The sequence below is a fragment of the Lemur catta genome, chromosome 15 (genome assembly GCF_020740605.2).
Source record: "Lemur catta isolate mLemCat1 chromosome 15, mLemCat1.pri, whole genome shotgun sequence".
Lineage (NCBI taxonomy): Eukaryota > Metazoa > Chordata > Mammalia > Primates > Lemuridae > Lemur > Lemur catta.
The window spans coordinates 11,216,669-11,233,610 of NC_059142.1; the positions used below are offsets into that span (position 1 = coordinate 11,216,669).

Consider the following 16,942-nt stretch of genomic DNA (forward strand, 5'->3'; position numbering starts at 1 on the left):
CTCAAGGGTGAGGCTCCCAGCCCCCTCCACCCAGACGCCCACCTCACTGAGGGCTGGAGCCGATTCACCTGGCACCTCCCCCCGGACGGAAAGGCAGCACCTGGGGCCAGGCTGTCTTTCAGTCTGGGGAGCTTGGAGGGGCCGAGGACAGTTCTGGCATTCAGCAGAGGTGTGGGACAGAGTGGAGGGGGACAAAGGGGGACGCAGGTATCATTAGGTGAGAGGTGAGAGGAACAGCGTGTCGGGGAAGCTGAGCCAGGGCTGACCTTGACAAAGGGAAGCAGAGGCTCACCTCTGGGGAATTTGGAGTCTTGGATCTTCACCTTCAGCTCAGTGAGGAAAATGTCCTCTGCAGGGTCTTGGCTCAGGTCACCGAAGAAGATCTGGAGAGAGGAAGGGCGGGAGGTTCGGGCAGGGCGACTCACCAGGCCCCCGGACAGCTTCCCGTACCCCCGCGGTCCGAGGATGTGGCCGGCTGGGAAAGTGTCCAGAAGCTGGCAGGTGGCCCCAGCCATCTTGCCAGCGCTGCAGGCTGCTTTAAAAACTGCCTGGGTTTGAATCTATCTGTTTCTATGGGGATACAACAGATTTATAAATAGTGGAAGAAACTTACTGAAAACCCAAACCACTTGGTAGCCGCTGCTGTCTAACGGGGAGGGCAGGAGCAGGGGGCAAAGCTGACGTCAGGGAAGGGTAACAAAACTTCTTGTAGACACCGGCCGGAGGGCAAGGACAGAAGGCAGAGCTCAGTCCTGGGAAGGGCGCAGAGAAGCCACCGCTGTGCAGGGAGAGTGCATGGGGGGGCTGATGCGACCCGGAGCCTTGGTGGAAATCCGGGAGGAGGAGCCCGAGAGAAAGGCCGCAGGGAAGAGGGGAGGCCAGGTGTGGGCGGCGGGAGACAGAGGGTGTCCTAACAACGTGGAAGAGTGGCCAGTGGGTTTCTGAGAACAGGACGTGAGAAAGAGGAGAGCAGCCCCTGAAGGCTGGGAGCTGGCCTGGCACTCAAAGTGAGACCACGGTGTCCCGTTGACTGTCAACAATTCACAGATGCCAACATCATTAGGCAAGGCCACTGTGTGAGTGTGACGGATCAAGACAAAAACCAGACACTCCGCAACGTGAGCTGCCGTCCCCTGCCCTCCCATCCCAGCCACACATGAGCAACCGCTGAGTCCTTGGCCTTTCAGTAAGAATCATCGAGATCTCCGTCACAGCATTACTCCCACGTCCTGCCAGCAGCCGATCCTGAGCACAGTCCTGCCTTTTGGAACCCTCCCCCCACCACCCAACACAACCCCCTCCTAGAACACGTTCTTTCTAACGGCCTCTTTCTGCAATGTGTCCTGGTCCCCCGTGGTATGCGCCCTTCGTCACTGTGGCACCACAGCAAACCCGCCTTCCTGCAGCTACAGCTGGGCTCCGGGTGCCATGTCTTTTAAGTTATTCGTGTTGCTAAGATGTTTGCTCTCTTTACCGTCTTGAGAAGCTTTTTAGTTTGTATTGTGTTATTTTGTTTTGCATTTTGGGAAATCAAAGAAAGGGCTTAAATTTAGGTCAAAACCAGGAAGGTGTGTTAAAGAAAAGACCTAGCACAGGATGCACAGTGAAGAACAAGAATCTGGGAAGACAGGAAACTAGAGGCAGAGGGGGCCGTGCGAAATCAGTCCCCGGGCTCCCACAGACGACACAGGGGTCGGGGGAACAAGGAACGGGGGGTCAACCAAACATGAGTTAGATTTTCAGTAGCAGGTAACCCCGACTGAATTCTGGGATAACACCCGTGTCCAGGTCTGTGTCGCAGTGGTTTGCTGTAGGAATATGAGCAGACCAGACCTGGGAGCCAACAGGAGCACGAAGGCACAAACGAACATGGGACCAAGACCCAGGAGGGCTCAGGAGTCACTTTTGTTGAGACCTTGTTCTGCACTGGGCCCTCTGTAGGCGCCGGGCCCACATTATCTCAGCACCCCTAGGAGGTCATCAGCCTCATCTTAGGGGCCTGAAAACTCAGGCTCCAGCGTGGGTGTTACGTGACCCATCCAGGGTAGAAAGTGTTAATAGCACAGCTGGGGTTCTCGGCCACATTCTTAGCCACTGGTCAGTGTCTTTTGTGTGCTGACCTCGCCCTCATCTTCCCCCACCTCTTTACCATATTTTCTAGTCATTTGAATTCTCGCAAGAACCCTATGGCAGGTGAAGATTATTATTCCTGTTGTAAACATGGGGAAAATTAATTTTAGAGGGGTGCCCGTGACCACACAGCTGGTCAGTGAAGGAAATAGGAAGCAAAGCCACGAGTGTTGTCCTGCCCCCCCCCCCCCCCACTGCCTCTGCCTGCACACCCAGCCACCCAGCCAGGCCCCTGACCATGCGCGAGCGCACTCTATTGTATTAACAGCAGGAGCTTCAACAATGAACAAAATGCAGTCCCTTATGCCAAGGGATGTCTGTGACATGCCTGCAGGTATATGACAAAGTGCTGGAGGAAACGCTATAGCTGTGCCCAGAGCACTATGGAGCACAGAGGAAGAGCACCCCGCCCAGCTGGGGGGTGAGGGGAAGAGAGGTCAGGGCAGGGTTGCTGTGCGACTGAGAGTGGAAGAGTGTGAAGGGGAGGATGTGGGGTGCAGGAGAGAAGGGCATTCCAGGCCCAGGGCCCGCATGAACGAAGCGTGGAAGACCCAGAGGGAATGAAGGGGCCAGCCGGGCCGAGCAGCAGCTCTGAAGGCAGCAGAGGCCTGACCAGGGGATAGTGTTACAGGAGTTGCAGGAGGGCAGCTTCATGAAGGGGGAGATACGTGCTTTCACGTTTGCAACTGCGACACAAACACAGCTATTACACATTTAATTATAAGAACAAAGGAAACGTGTCATGGCCGACTGTCCAATGCAGTAGAGAGACACAGGAAGGTAGGACTGGAGAACATCCTCTGGGCCTGGCAATTGGAGGCCGTTGGTAAGGACGGCTTCAGAGGAGCCAGCTTGCTGTTTGACGATCAAGGGGGACAGAAGGAGATGGACAAGGTGGAGATAAGACCAAGGCCCTCAGCGTTCTCCTGTCCCAAGCTCCATTGCTGTGCACACCCTCAATGGGAAAATACATGGAACTTCATAGGCTCCAAAGGTTGTTTTGTTTGATATAGGTCACCAAGACTGAAGGGAGGGGAGGAACAGGTGAAAGGAGGTGACCGAAGCAGGAAGGTGCAGGAGGTGGTGGCTGCAGCTGAGGAAGGGGCACTGTGAAGGGGTTCGGCTGGCACTGCAGGAGGGCCACATCCACTGTGACGATGGGAATGGGTGTGGAGGCGTTGCTGGGTGTGGACAGGATGTTTAGGAGGACCCAGTGCCTCTGCTTTTTTAGTTTAGTGGAGTGGGTGGAAAAGGCATTTGTTGAAACAGTGGTGAGGATTGGAAAAGCCATTGTTCCAGAGGACCAGGGAGCTGCTGAGGGGACACTGTGGGCCCTGCTGAGGCTGGACACCTCAAATGTGGAGGGACATTGAGCCAAAGGACTTTGGATGTGTCTCCCCAAGTGTGCTTGGAAGCGCAAGTTTAGCAAAGGTAAGGCACATGGTAGACTGACCTGGGCATGGGTATTGTTGGAGGGGAGACAACAGGGAGGGTGCAAACGGAAGTAGGGGACAGGTAAGAGACTGGTGCAGGGGGAAACTGACTGGCAGGAAAGGAGGGCAGGCAGCAGCACTGAGGGATGGTGAGCAATCGAACTGGCCTGAGGTCTTGGCTGAAAAGGGGTGTGGAGGGAGAGAAGGTGAGAGCTCCTTAAGCGATGGGAGTTCTGACCAGAGACTGGAAAACAGAGTTTGGGATTTCCGAGGTAAAGTGTTTCCCCGGGATGACTTCCACAGCAGCCTAGCCCTGGCTCCCACTCCTCCAAGAGGCCACGTAACAACATCTATTACTACTTGTGTCTGAGGTCTTAGAAGTTAATAATGATCTGATTCATCCAGAAATTAAGAAGGTAAAGTTAACAGCCAAGACAGTCTGGGTGTGTTGTGTTCATGACTTGCAGCCTGGTGACCAGGGTTTCCCCAGAGCCAGAGTATTTAGGTTGTGGGTGCTGGGGCCCGGCAGGCTGGCGTGGCACCCCGGGAGCCCCAGGTGGAATGCTTACCTTGACCGTGTAGATCTGGAAGTAGATGGGTTGGTTGCCCATGCGAACATAGTAGGTGATGACATCCAGGAGGAAGGGGTCCACAGTCCGGGACATGTCCAGGGAGGGAGGCTGTGAGGGAGACAGGGAATGTCTTCAGTCGTCTTCCTACAGGCTACTGTGGGAGTTGCCATTTTCTTAAGAGAGAAACTCCAAAGCCCCCACACACTCTCTGGGATGCACTAACCCAGCTGGTCCTTCAACACATTCCAAACCTTTCCTACCACCTGATTTCTACTCCTTATCAAACTATACCTGTCCAGAGAGCCCCATCTCCCCAGGGAACACAAAGACATATTGAGCATCTCTATGTGTAAGGCACTGTGCTAGGAGCTTGGGGTGACAAGAGGCTTGAGCGTATAACTAATGATGAAAGAGTCTGGTTGGGGTTCTAGGCTTAGATTGGCTACTTGCCATTGCCAGGGTCGCTGTGGGCAGTTATTCAAACTCTTTGAAGCCTGAGTTTCCTTCTAGGGAAAACAAGATGTAGAACCACATGATCTGATGTCTCTTTCTGCTCTAGTGGTCTCTGGATCTATTAATAAACTAATTAATGTTTGCATGTTATTGGGAATGGACTATGTCCCTGTCCTGCAGGCCCTCCCCAGTCCCATATGATTCTAAAGCATAATGATTGGGTTTTTCGGGCAAACACGACAGAAATCTACCTAGAATGTGATAGTATCAGAGTTTAAAAGAAGTTGAGAGTTTATCTTATCCAATTCATATCCAATCCTGTAAAATCCTTCCTGACTCTCACATCAGGTTTGTTGGAATACTGTTCCCTTCAGAAAGGTCACACTGAGGAACTATGAACTTATTCTGATAACGCTGTTATTGTTCATAATGTTTCCAGCCTCTTCATGTGGAAACTGTTTTTGGAGTAAGCATAAGGACCATGCAAGTTGTTAATTATTAGGGAAAGGGAAGCAAGGAAAAACCAACATCTTACATGTGTCCTGGCAGGGAAAAAAAAGCTACCAACAAAGGAGCACCACTGAGGCCTGCATCAAGTTTTTCCTCCTGTGATGTCCTCCAAATTTCCAGGAAAAGTATTTTAATACCCAGCTAAGAGGTCTTCTGTGTATATGCAAAGACATTTTCAGATTAAGTATAATTCAGAAAGCAGGCACACCCCAAATATCTTTATTTGAATAAAATATATAAGAAGGTAACTCAAGAAGTCAAGTGCTAAAGCAAAATGGAGAGCTCAGTAAAGTAGCAGGTAAAAAATAAACATGAAAAAGAAGGTAAATTATATGTTATGCGGTTTTACAATTTAAAAAATGAAAATAAATAAATAAATATGTACAAATCAATAGCTTCCTTTTATACTAGCAGTAGCTACTACTCAAATCTGATGGGAGAAAGATACCATTCACAACAGCAAGAAACATTAGCAAATATAAGGGGTAATTTCAGCAAGAAATGGGCAAAAGCTATATGATGAGAATTGTGCCATTAAACTAAGGGATATGTAAGAAGACTTTAATAAATGAAAAGCTATACCATGCTCCAAGAGAGGGAAACTTAATATGCTATAGACACTAATTCTTTTCCAAATTTCAATCAAAATCCAAATCAAATTTTTAAAAAATAAAAACAAAACTTGACGTGAAATTCTAACGTTTATCAGAAAAGATAAATAAACAAGCATAGTCTGAAAAGTTTTGAAAAAGAAGAGTAATGGGGTAGGCTCACTCTGCCAGATATTAAAATATAAAAGTGCCAATTTGTACAGAAATGACTAGCTCAACGAGAGAGAATAGGTGTCCAGAAATAAACTTAGGCACATGTAAGAATCTAGCAAAAGATAAAAGTGGCATTTCAAATTGATGGGGCAAAACGGTTTATGCAATAAATGCCTTTAGGACAACTAGCTCGACATTTGAAACAAAACAAAATTACATACTTCACACTAAACACTAAAGTTAATCGCAGATGGACTAATTATTGAAATGCAAAAATTGAGACAGGAAAAATGTAAAGAGTAAATTATCAGCGAATATTGATTTAACCTTTCAAAGCATGACTCCAAAGGCAGAAACCATAAAGAATAAAAGTGCTATGTCTGACTACATAAAAATATTAAACTTTTTGCAAGTCAAAAAAACTGACAGGCAAGTTACAAAGTGGGAAAACCGCCTGCAACATATAAGACAGCAAGAAGGGTACGGTTCTCTTCATTTATTAAAGCCTCTTCAAATCAATAAAATCAGTAAATCAGTAAAAGATGAATTCCTTCCCCCCCTTGCCCCCCCAGCGGTGGCTGGTGTGGCCGTGCAGTCTGCGGTTGAGAGGATGTGCTGCCAGGTTCCACGTGGAATCCTACCACTCATTTTGTCACTTCCAGGCAAGTTACCTAACCTCTTTACGCCTGAGCTGCTTGACCTGGAAAACGGAGACCATAGCGCCTGCTGACAAGAGCTCCTCTGGGCTGCTGAGAGCATGAAATGAGCCAGTCCCTCCTGCAAGTGCTTAGAACAGTGCCTGCCACATGGTAAGTGCTCAGGAAACATCAGCTGTTAACAATCACCGAAAGTGATCCTAGGAAGCTCACAAAAGAAGGAATAAATTGGCCTATGCACTGATGAAAGAATATTTGATTTTGTTTTTTCCACTGTGGTCTGATCCACAGTCGGCGCCTGGTAAGTGTTCCGAGTGAATTCAAAACCACTAGCCAGTTAGGGCTCCTCTCTCACGTTCCCCTCCTGCCTCATCCTACCCCTGAGGCTGACTCTTGATGTCAGGGGTCAAGTGCAATATCTGGAAAAACATCCCCCTGGCACCCCCATTCCACCCTCCCTGCCCCATAGTGTCTTCTGCCCACCCCCACCACACCCAGGCCCCCCCTTTCCCACCTGCACCCTCGCTGCCCCTACCATCTTAGCCAGCTTGTGGATGGCGGGGCACAGGGTGTTGACTGTGCTCTCGTACCATGGGTCCGCGCGGCCCAGGAACGCGGCCAGCTCTCCCAGCTCTGGCTGCCTGGATGCTGCAGGCTCCTGGGGGTAAGGGGATGGGGCAGACCAATCAGGCCCCCTCTCTCTCTGCCACTCTCTTCCTGGCCGGAGGGGCCCCAGGTGCCATTGGCCTAGGCTTTGTGAATGTGATCAAATCATTTAACTTCTTGGGGCCTTAATTTCTGCACATGAAATTATTGTTCTGTTCTATGAACTCAGATGAAGCTGAAATACCCTTTGCTGAGGGCCACTTTCAATGCCAGGGTCAATGAAAAATGATCCCCAGACTTAAAGGGGGAGAGACAAGTATTGCTTTGACCGTATTGCTCCTCGATGGGAAGTGGAGCGTGCGACGGAAAGTAAAACCTGCAAGTACAGCTGCATCTCCTCGGCTAGATCAGTGGGTTTCCACCGCCTGAACTTTCCTCCCATGTGGTGCCAGGAAGTGGGGTGTGTGTGTGTGTGTGTGTGTGTGTGTGTGTGTGTGTGTGTGAGAGAGAGAGAGAGAGAGAGAGAGAGAGAGAGAGAGAGAGAGAGAGAGAGAGAGAGAGAATTCCATGTTTGAGGAGAAGTTTGCAACTAATTCCATTACAAAAACAGCAATGAGCGGGCTGCCACCGTGAGGGAACCTATCTTTGGCCACTTCCAGCCCCCAGAGCCCCCATCTGTGGCTTCTGAGACAGAAGACCCTGGAGGTCTCTCCCAGCCGCACACTCTTGGGATAGTGGCTCTAGTGCCTGAGCTGAGGACACGAGGCCACAGGTGTTCCCCTGGCCAGCCCTGCCCCCCTCCCAGACCCCAGCTCCTGACCGCGCCCGTCCCCAGCCCAGTCACCTCGGGCGCCAGCACTGGGATGTAGTAGAGCTGCAGGCTGAGTCTGGGCGTGAGGCAAAACTTCTGGCTCTCCCGTTTCCTGGCAGTGGGCAGCAAAGCGTAGTGGGTAAGAGCAGGGTTTGGCTTCAAACACACTCGGCTCATCCTGGCTCTGCCATTTATTATCTCTTGACTCTGGGCAGTCCACGTCAGCTCTCTGAGCTCTATGTTCTCATCTATAAAATGGGCAGGGTAATGTCCACCTTGCAGGGTGCTGATGAGGACTCGTGGGCTCACACCTGGCGGCAGTAGGCACAGTGCTCGGCAGTGGCCATGCACGGGGTGTACTGCAGGGTCCTGCCCTGTCCCTCCCTGGCCTCTGCCTCCCGACCCTCTCCTGCCACTCCTTGATCCTTCACCAGCCTGTGCCAGGGCCCCTGCTCCCCCGGCCCGCCCCCCGCCCCTGCTGCTGCCCCGGGGCCCTACCGGAGTCTGTGGTAGGCCTGGGCCAGGCGCCCCAGCATCCTGTCGTCCCCCAGCACCAGCACCCGGGCCGTGTGCAGCCGGGAAACACCAGGCAGCAGTTCCCCGTCCCCACTGGGCCTGCCTGTCCTCCGGTGCAGCCCTGGGGGCCCGTCCCAGCTGCCAGGCATCAGGAAGTCCGGGGGCCACACACGCTTCTTGATGCCCCCCTTGCGCTGCAGCCCAGCGTGCTCCATCTCAGGGCTGCCGGGAGCAGGTGGCTCATCGGCCCCCAAGGGAAGGTCCCGCTCGATGCCGCTGTCGGTGGACAGCACGGACACCCGGGCCAGCTCCTGGTCTGGACGGAGGCCCTGCAGGTCCAAGGCCTCCAAGTCAGCACTGAGGCGTAGCTGGGACCGCGGGCGGAGGAAGAGCACCAACTCCTTCCCTGGGTGGGGGAGCAGGGGACTGTCAGGGCCATGAGGGCACGTGAGGCTGGCAGCGCCCCAACCCTGTGTCCAGCCAGCTCCCCACAGGGGACACACATACACACAGACACAAACACATGGACAGACACAGGTACACATACAGATACACAGACTCACACACACACACACACACACACACACACACACACACACATGCACACAGGCACCCCCGTTTCCAGCCAGCCCCACACAGGAGTGGATGGCATGGGCACATACAGAGCTGGTCCTCGCCGGCCCACAGGTGGAACGTGATGCAGGGGCTGGGCAGGGGGACGCCAGGTGGCCGGTCTTGGACAGGGTCACCTGCAGAAAAGAGCAGGCTGTGGAAGCCACAGAGGAGAGGGGTGTGGGACCCTCCTCTGCCCTCCCTGCCCTCCCCAGCTCTTGTGGGGGTGCCTGGAGGGGTGGCAGGGACCCTTTCCTTCCCACAGCTGGTCTTGTGGGGTTGGCCTTTCCATCTGTGCCACCACCAGCTCATCCAGGGCCCAACAGAGCAGCTGTCCCTTCCCTGCCCAAGAATGCCTGGCGGCTCCCTGTTTCCCACAAACAAGCCTCCCAGCTGAGCCCTTAGGAGCCGTCACAAACCAGCTCACAAGGCTCTTTCCAACCTACTCTCCCCACTTGGCCCCTGCCCCCAGCCCTGGGCTGTTCTGTAAATGCCCTGCCTCCATTCAGATGAGGCAGGAAAGACCTGTCTTTCTCAGCGCTGCTTCCAGCATCCTGCACACAGTAGACACTCAGTTAACATCTGCTCCTCTCGGTGACGCTTACGAGACCTCATCAGCAAAGTCCAGAGGCAGGAGGAAGCCTGGGCCGTCCAGGGGAGAGACCAGGGCCAGCCCCTCTCTCTGCTCCTCCTCCTAGAATCCTGACCACTTCAGTGGTCCACGGTGGTCATTCCCTCCCAGCACACCTTATACCTGCCAGGCCCCTTCTACTCACCTGATCCATTTTTCTGGATCCTGCCAATGACCCCAGGTGACAGGTAACATTATTACCCTCACTGTACAGGGAAGGAGCTGGGGCACAGAGAGGTTAAATAACTGGCCCAAGGTCACAGAGTAAGTGGCAGAGCCAGGCTTGGAGCCTGGGCGGCCCGGCTCCAGAGACCATGCTCTTACTCATGGCACTGTGCTTATAATCACTGTCCCATACTGCCCCCTGTAGCTGCTGGGGCTCAACAGAGTGCTGGCCGGTCATTAAGATGCACAGGGCAAGTCTGGGTGGGAGACAGGTGCCCCCGGGTGTGGCTGGGGTGGGGGGTGGCCCATATGGTCTTGCCTGGTCCCTGCAGAGTTACTGGTGTTAGCAAGTGGCACCCAAGGGGAGCAAAGCCAGCTTGGCCCAGGGCTTGCTCTAGCTTCACGAGCAGGCATTGCCACGTGGTGATCCGAGGCAGCACAGGACAGCAAAGCAAAACAAAAGAGCAGAAAGCTGAGAAGATGGAGTCTGTAGGCAGGGGCTGTCCTGCCCACCCCACCCTGACGTCTGAGGCCTCCACCTAACTTTGGCTGCCAAGTTGAAACCCCGGGGCTGGCTCGCTGACCTCTGCCAGCGGTTTCTAGTCCTTAACCCCGTGCCTTGTAACTACAGGTGCACGATCAGTGACCGTGTGTGCAGGGATGGGTAGGCTGACACATTCCACGGGTACTTTGGGCGACCATGAAACAGGACCCAAATCAGAACCATCCTACAACAGCCAGGAAATACATATTGGGGACATTTCTCTAGGCTATTTCAGATTCCCCCATCCACATGGAGCTGCGCGTCGGTGTCTGGCATTATTGCATAAACGTGCAAATAAGGAAGGAAGTGTGTGGAATAAAGAGCCCCAATGCCAGGTGTAAATGGTGTTGACCACCTGCTATTTTAGATGCTCTGTACATGGTCTTTGTTCCACCAAATCCTTTGGTTACTACTGCAGAGTGGTGAAGAACTAGACAGCCTGGATTTGAATCTTAATCTCTTTCTAACTCAGTTTTCTCCTTTGAAAAATGGGGTTAATAATCGTTTCTATCGCCTAAGTTTTGCTGTGAGGATTAAATTGATTTCATACGGTATGTGCAATATGTTTAAAGTGCTTAGAACAGCAACTGGGGCATAGCAGGTGCTCTGTAGGTATCAGCTGCTGTCATAACCAAATCACCCACCTTCTCGGCCCCGTCCTGCGGAGTCCCCGGGCCGCCCCGCGGTCCCCAGGCCCCAGGAGCGGCCAAGCGCCCCGCCCTCGGCAGCAGGCAGACCCGCGGCCGGTCGGGCGCTGCTCTCTGGCGCCCCCTGCGGCGCGGCCCCCTCCCGGCCCCTCGCGGGTCCCCGTCCGGCCACGCGCCGCTTACCGCCGCAGCGCCCCCTCGCGGCCGCCGGGCCCAGCAGCGAGCAGTAAATCTCCTCCAGCCTCTCCAGATGCTCCGCCCGGCTCGGGCTGGCCTCGCCGGCCATCTGCTCCACGGCTGCCACCACGGCGTGGAAATAGTGCTCCAGGGTGCGGCGGGAGCTGGCCTGTCGGAGAGCGGCGTCAGAGCCTCGGGCCCAGCCCCGCACCCACGCACCCCAGCTCCCACCCAAGTCCGTAGGGCCCTGGCAGCCCCGCCTGGCGCCTCCCCTCTGCCCTGGAGGCCAGGAGGGAGCTTCCTGCAAAGGCTTCCGGACCCCACATCCAGGGCCCACTCCTGCCCCGCCACAGCTGTTGCCCGATGCTGCCTGCAGGTGGGGGTCCCTTCTGCCCCTCACACCCTGTTCTGGGGAGACAGCTGGTGGGCTGAAACATCTGTAACCCAGAGGGGCAGAGATGGCCGCCACCACCCCAGAACCCAAAAGCATCACCAAGCACTTGGATCAATACTCCGCACCCACCCCTCTAGAATGTGAATTCCAGGAAGGCAGGGATTTTGTCTGTTTGGTTCCTGTCTGGTCTCCTGCGCCTAGAACAGCTCACTCTGTGCCAGGCACTGTTCTGGGTGTTGGGATACAGCAGTGAACAAAACAGACAGATATTCCTGTCTTCACGGAACTCACAGCATGTGTGTGTGTAGGGGGAGGGGCAGGCGATAAACAAAATAAGTAAAATGTATAGTATAATACATAACAATAAGTGCTGAAGAGAAAATACAGCAGGGAAGGAGGATGCGGAATTTGAGGGAGGGGCTGAATATTTAGACTGTGTGGTCTGGGAAGCCTCAGCTGAGAAACTGACTCAAAGTAAGGACTCAAAGGAAGTGAAGGGGTGAGCGCTGCAGATATCTGTGAGAACATCCCAAGCATAGAGAGCAGCACGTGCAAAGGCCCTGGGGTGCAAGTTTGCGAGCCATGTGCGAGGAGCAATAAGGAGGCCTGTGTAGCCGGAGCAGAGAAAATGAAAGGAAGAGTACAGGAGACGGATCGGAGAGGAAATGCAGAGCAGGGCAGATCATAAGGGTCTTGTAAGCCACTGTAATGACTTCAGCTTTGACCCTGAGTGAGATTCTGTAGTGGCTACTGTAGTGGTGACCCCGATTCCCACCTTCAGGACTGAGGCACTCATTAGCCCCGCTGCTGGGAGAACTGGCAGCCGGAGCACTGAGCTGAGTCTCCAAAATCGCCCTCAGTGGAAGACAGCCACCTCTCCAAGGGCACGCCCCCGTCCTGGGGACAGTCCACATCCAGTGCCTAGTGGATGTGAAGGCAGAAAAGCTTTGCCTCGCACCCCAATTCCAGACATTTCTAAAAAGCCAGCTCAACTCCAGAGCTTCCCATAGACTCAGCGTCTACATAACAGTCTTGTTTCTCCCTCTGCCCCATCTTGCATCCTTCATGCCCCATGCAGGCTCCCCAGTAAACTTTCTGCACAGAAACTTCCTCATCGGGGTCTGCTTCCCAGGGAAGCTGCTCTGCAGCAGATGGGGAGCCGTGGGGATGGCAGAGTGGAGGCTTGGCATGACCTGACTCATGTCTTAGCAGCTACAGGATGGAGAACAGATTGCAGAGCCAGGGGGCCACAGCAGGGGCAGGGGGGCAGGGGGCCAGGAGGCACTGAGGCCGGCGTGGTGGCAGTTGAGGTGGTGGGAGATGGCTTGATTCTGCCCATGTTTGAAGGCAGAACCAATAGGAAGGAGTCTGCCCCAAGGTTTTTGCCTGAGCGGCGTAAGAATGACCTGCAATGAGCCGAGATAGGGAAAGGCTGTGGGCGGAGCTGACTCTGGAGCTCAGTAGAATGATGGCATGTGGACAAGAGGAAAATCGGACCCTGAGAAGCAGCAACTGGCTCGAGTCACACTGCCAACCCACAGGAGAGCTGGCTTTCAAAGCTGTGTCTCCTGACTCCCTTCCTTGGCCTGGTTCCCACGTCTCTCTGGAAATCCCTGAATTCAAGGCTTAGCAAAGAAAACTCCCTTGGTCCTTGCACCCCTGACCTCATGTGGGGCAGCCCTACCTTGAGACTCCCTCATCTTCAGTGCCCAGAATGCAGTACAGAGGGTCATAGAGACAGGGGTCCCAAGCTGACCTCCCAGTCTGGGGACCTTGTCAGTTGGGCCTGTGGACACATGGGGAGACCAATCTACTCCTCTTCTGGGTCTCAGACCAGGCCCTCAGTAGACAGAATGTGGGCTGACAGTCAGACAAGTCCTACCTGCCAGGCAGGTGACTGGCAATGACACCCCTAAACCTGCCTCAAGAGGCAGAATTCCAGAGAGGGGGGCTGAGTCTCAGGGGCGTGGGGAGTGGTGGTCAACATGAGAAGCCCAGGCCAGGCTGATATCCAGGAGCCCCAGCACCCAGTGGGGGAGTACCAGGGGACTGTGAGGACCCCTCTAATGCTAAGCTTCCAAGGGTCTCCAATTTCAAATCAACAATGCCTTCTCTATAATCTCTCCTTGCTCTCCTCTTCCCCTTCCCCGAATTCTCTCTACACAGAAATCAAGGCTCAGAGCAGTGAGCTCTGGATAAAGTGAGGTGGGAGGGGAGGATATAATATTTCGACTACACCTAAAAAAATACAGCTTTTACTTTCAGTGTTTCTTTTTTCCATTGCAAAATAATGTATGCGACAGAGCTATGAGTTCTAGCCCGGAACCCCACCCTATTCCTGACCTGGCATCTCTCAATCCTATCCCATTCCTGCTACCCTCGATCCCAGCCCATCTTCATTCCTAACCCTATCCTGAACCCCAGCTGCCTCCAAATTGGGGATGGTGTGAGTCTTAGGGGTGGTATATCTATTCCCACATCACCGAGAAACAAAAATCTGCACTCTTACATGTTTGACTTGGTTGTGTCAAAATGATGTCTACACTATGGCCTATTTTGTGAGCCAGAAACAACCATCAGAGCTGCAGGAAGGGCAGTGGGAACTGCTGAGTTAGCAGATAAATGCTGAGTCAGGAAAAATCCTCTCTTCCCCACCTTCCTGAGAGTCATGGCCAAATGCAGGGAGAGGGAACAGTATGGACATTAGGGGCCATACATGTGTGCTGAAACCAAGATGAGGCCTTAGGTATGAGTTAGTGGAGTGTGGGGGCATTGTCCCACATGGAGCTGTGTGCTGTGAACACCTACAGCGGATGCTATGAAAGCAGTGGAAGTCAAGGATGGTTGGGTGGGGGGAGTGAGTCAAGAACTCTTGATAGGCCCAAGCAGGTGGACAACCACAGAGGAACGGTGTCCTAGGTATAGGAAAGGTGCTCTTTGAAGAAGAGAATGACAGAAAGCAATAAGCATGGTTTAAGGAGGGACGTAGTCGTACATAAAAGGAAGGACTTACCAAAGAAAGGATCCAAGAGGGAGAGTTCAGACAGCGGGGGATTCCAGGAGGAAAACAACAGGAGGAAGAGCAGTGAGTCCAGTGCATTTTGATGGGCAGAGCAGGGTCTGAGTCATGGGCTGGGGAGAAGGACTGATTTCCCCACTTCCTGGGGCAGGACAGGCAGGGGATAGCTGAACCCTTGAGAGTACCCCCCCAAGCCTGGGTGCCCGCCACCCCCTGCATCCCTGAGGAGTAGCAGCTCAGAACCTTGGCCGTCCTCCAGTCCAGCCTCCCCACAGCCTTCCCCATGCCACACTGCAGAAAGTCACCTCTGACCGGCAGCGGTCCCCTGCCCCCACCCAAGAAGTCCAGCATCTGGTGCCAACCCTTGGCCAGAATATCTCCAACCTGATGGATTTCTTGGGTCATACACAGAGACCAAGACTGAGCCAGAGAGGAAAGCTAGGAAATAAGTGCTGGAATAGACTAAACGCTCACCAACAGGAACGGGGGACTGGTTAAATAAATAACAGCACATTCATAAGAGAGAACATTGTGCAACCTTTAGAAGTACATGTTTTCCTTGGAAAATATTTCCACCTGGCATATTTCCAATGGCATGAGAAAATAAGTACTATAAATATGCACAGATGCATATATATGCATACATACATAGGCAGTATCTATTAATAAAACTGTTTATTGGGTTTGGTGTCCCAATTTGTTAAAAAGGAGATGGGGAGGCTGGAAAGCAATTGAACATAAGCTTGACATCAGCAAGATCTGGGTTCAAGTCCCAGCTCAGGCACTTTGCCTCTGTGTGACCATGACTGGGTTATCAGCGTCTCTGTGCCTTAGTATCCCCATCTGTACATGCAGATAATAATAATTTTATCCATTTCACAATGTTGTGGGGAGAATTTTGAAATGTGATAGATGTAAAGTGTTTCACACAGCTTCCGGAATGCAATAGATGTTCAATAAACAGTGACTGTTTATATCATTATTATTGTCATTATTCTTAAGGAACTATAACAACATGTCCATTGTGATTATGTCTGGGTCGAAAGTTATGAGTGATTTTTATTTTCTTCTTGAGCTTATCTGAATTTTTCAGATTTTCCTTAGTAAAAGCATATGAATTTTTATTTGCGGGGGCGGGGAGGGAAGTGATATAAAGCAGGAGAAGGGGGGACAAGTAGAGTGAGTGACTGGCATGAATGTACAAGGACCCGGGCTGGAACCCGGGGCGGGGGAAGGGCATTTACCTGCAGCTTCCTGTGCAGAGCCCCCGCGTGGCAGGCCTCCCCCAGAGCCGCCTGCAGGGCGTGGGAGACCACGTGGCGCATGCAGGCCTCTGGTGTCTGCTGCTCCTGGGCCGCCTCTATCTCCAGGAGCAGGGCGCTGCACACGGAGGCAGACACCAGCTCGGGATCCACGAAGAGGAACACTCTGCGGGCAGGAGGGGCAGGACTGATGAAGATGGCTACTGGGAGAGTGGCCACTGGATGGCTGGGCGGCACCCCCAAGTTATTTAGTTCCTCTAAAAAGAGGAGCTTCAAATTCAAAAGTCTCTAAGTGGGATGACAATAGGGAGTGGTGGGGACTAGGGCAAATTAAAGCATGCACAGCCCTCTGGAGGGACAGTTCCAGTCCGTTCTGCTGTAGTCGTCTGTCTCCACACAGGAAAGCAGGCCTCATCCTGTGTCTAGGAAGTTCCAACCTTAATCCTGTTCCCTCCCTCAGCATCCTGGCCCAGTGACCACATCAGTATCTAGGAGGGATCCTAAATCCTTCCTGCCAGAACTGGGGCTCTGAACCCCAAGTGCATCCCATCTTCTCTCATCACCCTTATCGCACCAGAAAACCAACCTCACCTACTCTCTCCTCCTCACTCAGCTGTGTCATCCCCACTTCTCCAGCGCCAGGCCCCCTGGGGTCCCCTTCACCTCCCTGCACCTGTCATGAACACAGCGCCCCAAGCCTCAACCCCAAGCTGTGCCTTTCAGTGCCCGGTTGGAGGGAGGTACCAACCCCAACTTCCTCACCCCTTTCCTCAACACGGACAGTGGACGTTTCCTCAATCTTATCTAAAGGGCTGGGCACACTCAGAGGAAAACCTCCCAGTTTCATTATGTGACTCCACTGTGGACATTCCGGAGCCACCTCTGGCTGCCTGGCCAGGTTGGTGCTGCACCATGGCTGAGGGCAGGATGGAGGTGGAAGAAAAGAACCCCAGAGTGGCCCCGAGGCCTTGTCCACCTTCTGCACGTGGGCAGGGTAGCTCTGAATCCAACCCAAGGAGACAGACCCATCCTGCTTTCGC

At 53.2% G+C, this 16,942-nt stretch overlaps 1 protein-coding gene across 6 annotated transcripts in view; it reads right to left on the minus strand.

Moving 5' to 3' along the window:
- The window catches only part of PIK3R6 (phosphoinositide-3-kinase regulatory subunit 6), a 55,492-nt gene that overhangs the window by 14,080 nt on the left and 24,470 nt on the right, over positions 1–16,942 (minus strand). For 5 of the 6 annotated variants that reach the window (XM_045570241.1, XM_045570240.1, XM_045570246.1 and 2 more), the window contains 8 exons: positions 15,885–16,068; positions 11,234–11,396; positions 9,114–9,200; positions 8,434–8,857; positions 7,969–8,047; positions 7,054–7,176; positions 4,133–4,243; positions 293–383 (listed from right to left, as the gene is read on the minus strand). In XM_045570241.1, the coding sequence (XP_045426197.1) occupies positions 293–383; positions 4,133–4,243; positions 7,054–7,176; positions 7,969–8,047; positions 8,434–8,857; positions 9,114–9,200; positions 11,234–11,396; positions 15,885–16,068 (1,262 nt within the window). The remainder of the gene's footprint in view (positions 1–292; positions 384–4,132; positions 4,244–7,053; positions 7,177–7,968; positions 8,048–8,433; positions 8,858–9,113; positions 9,201–11,233; positions 11,397–15,884; positions 16,069–16,942) is intronic. The other variant, XM_045570242.1, reaches the window with a different exon arrangement.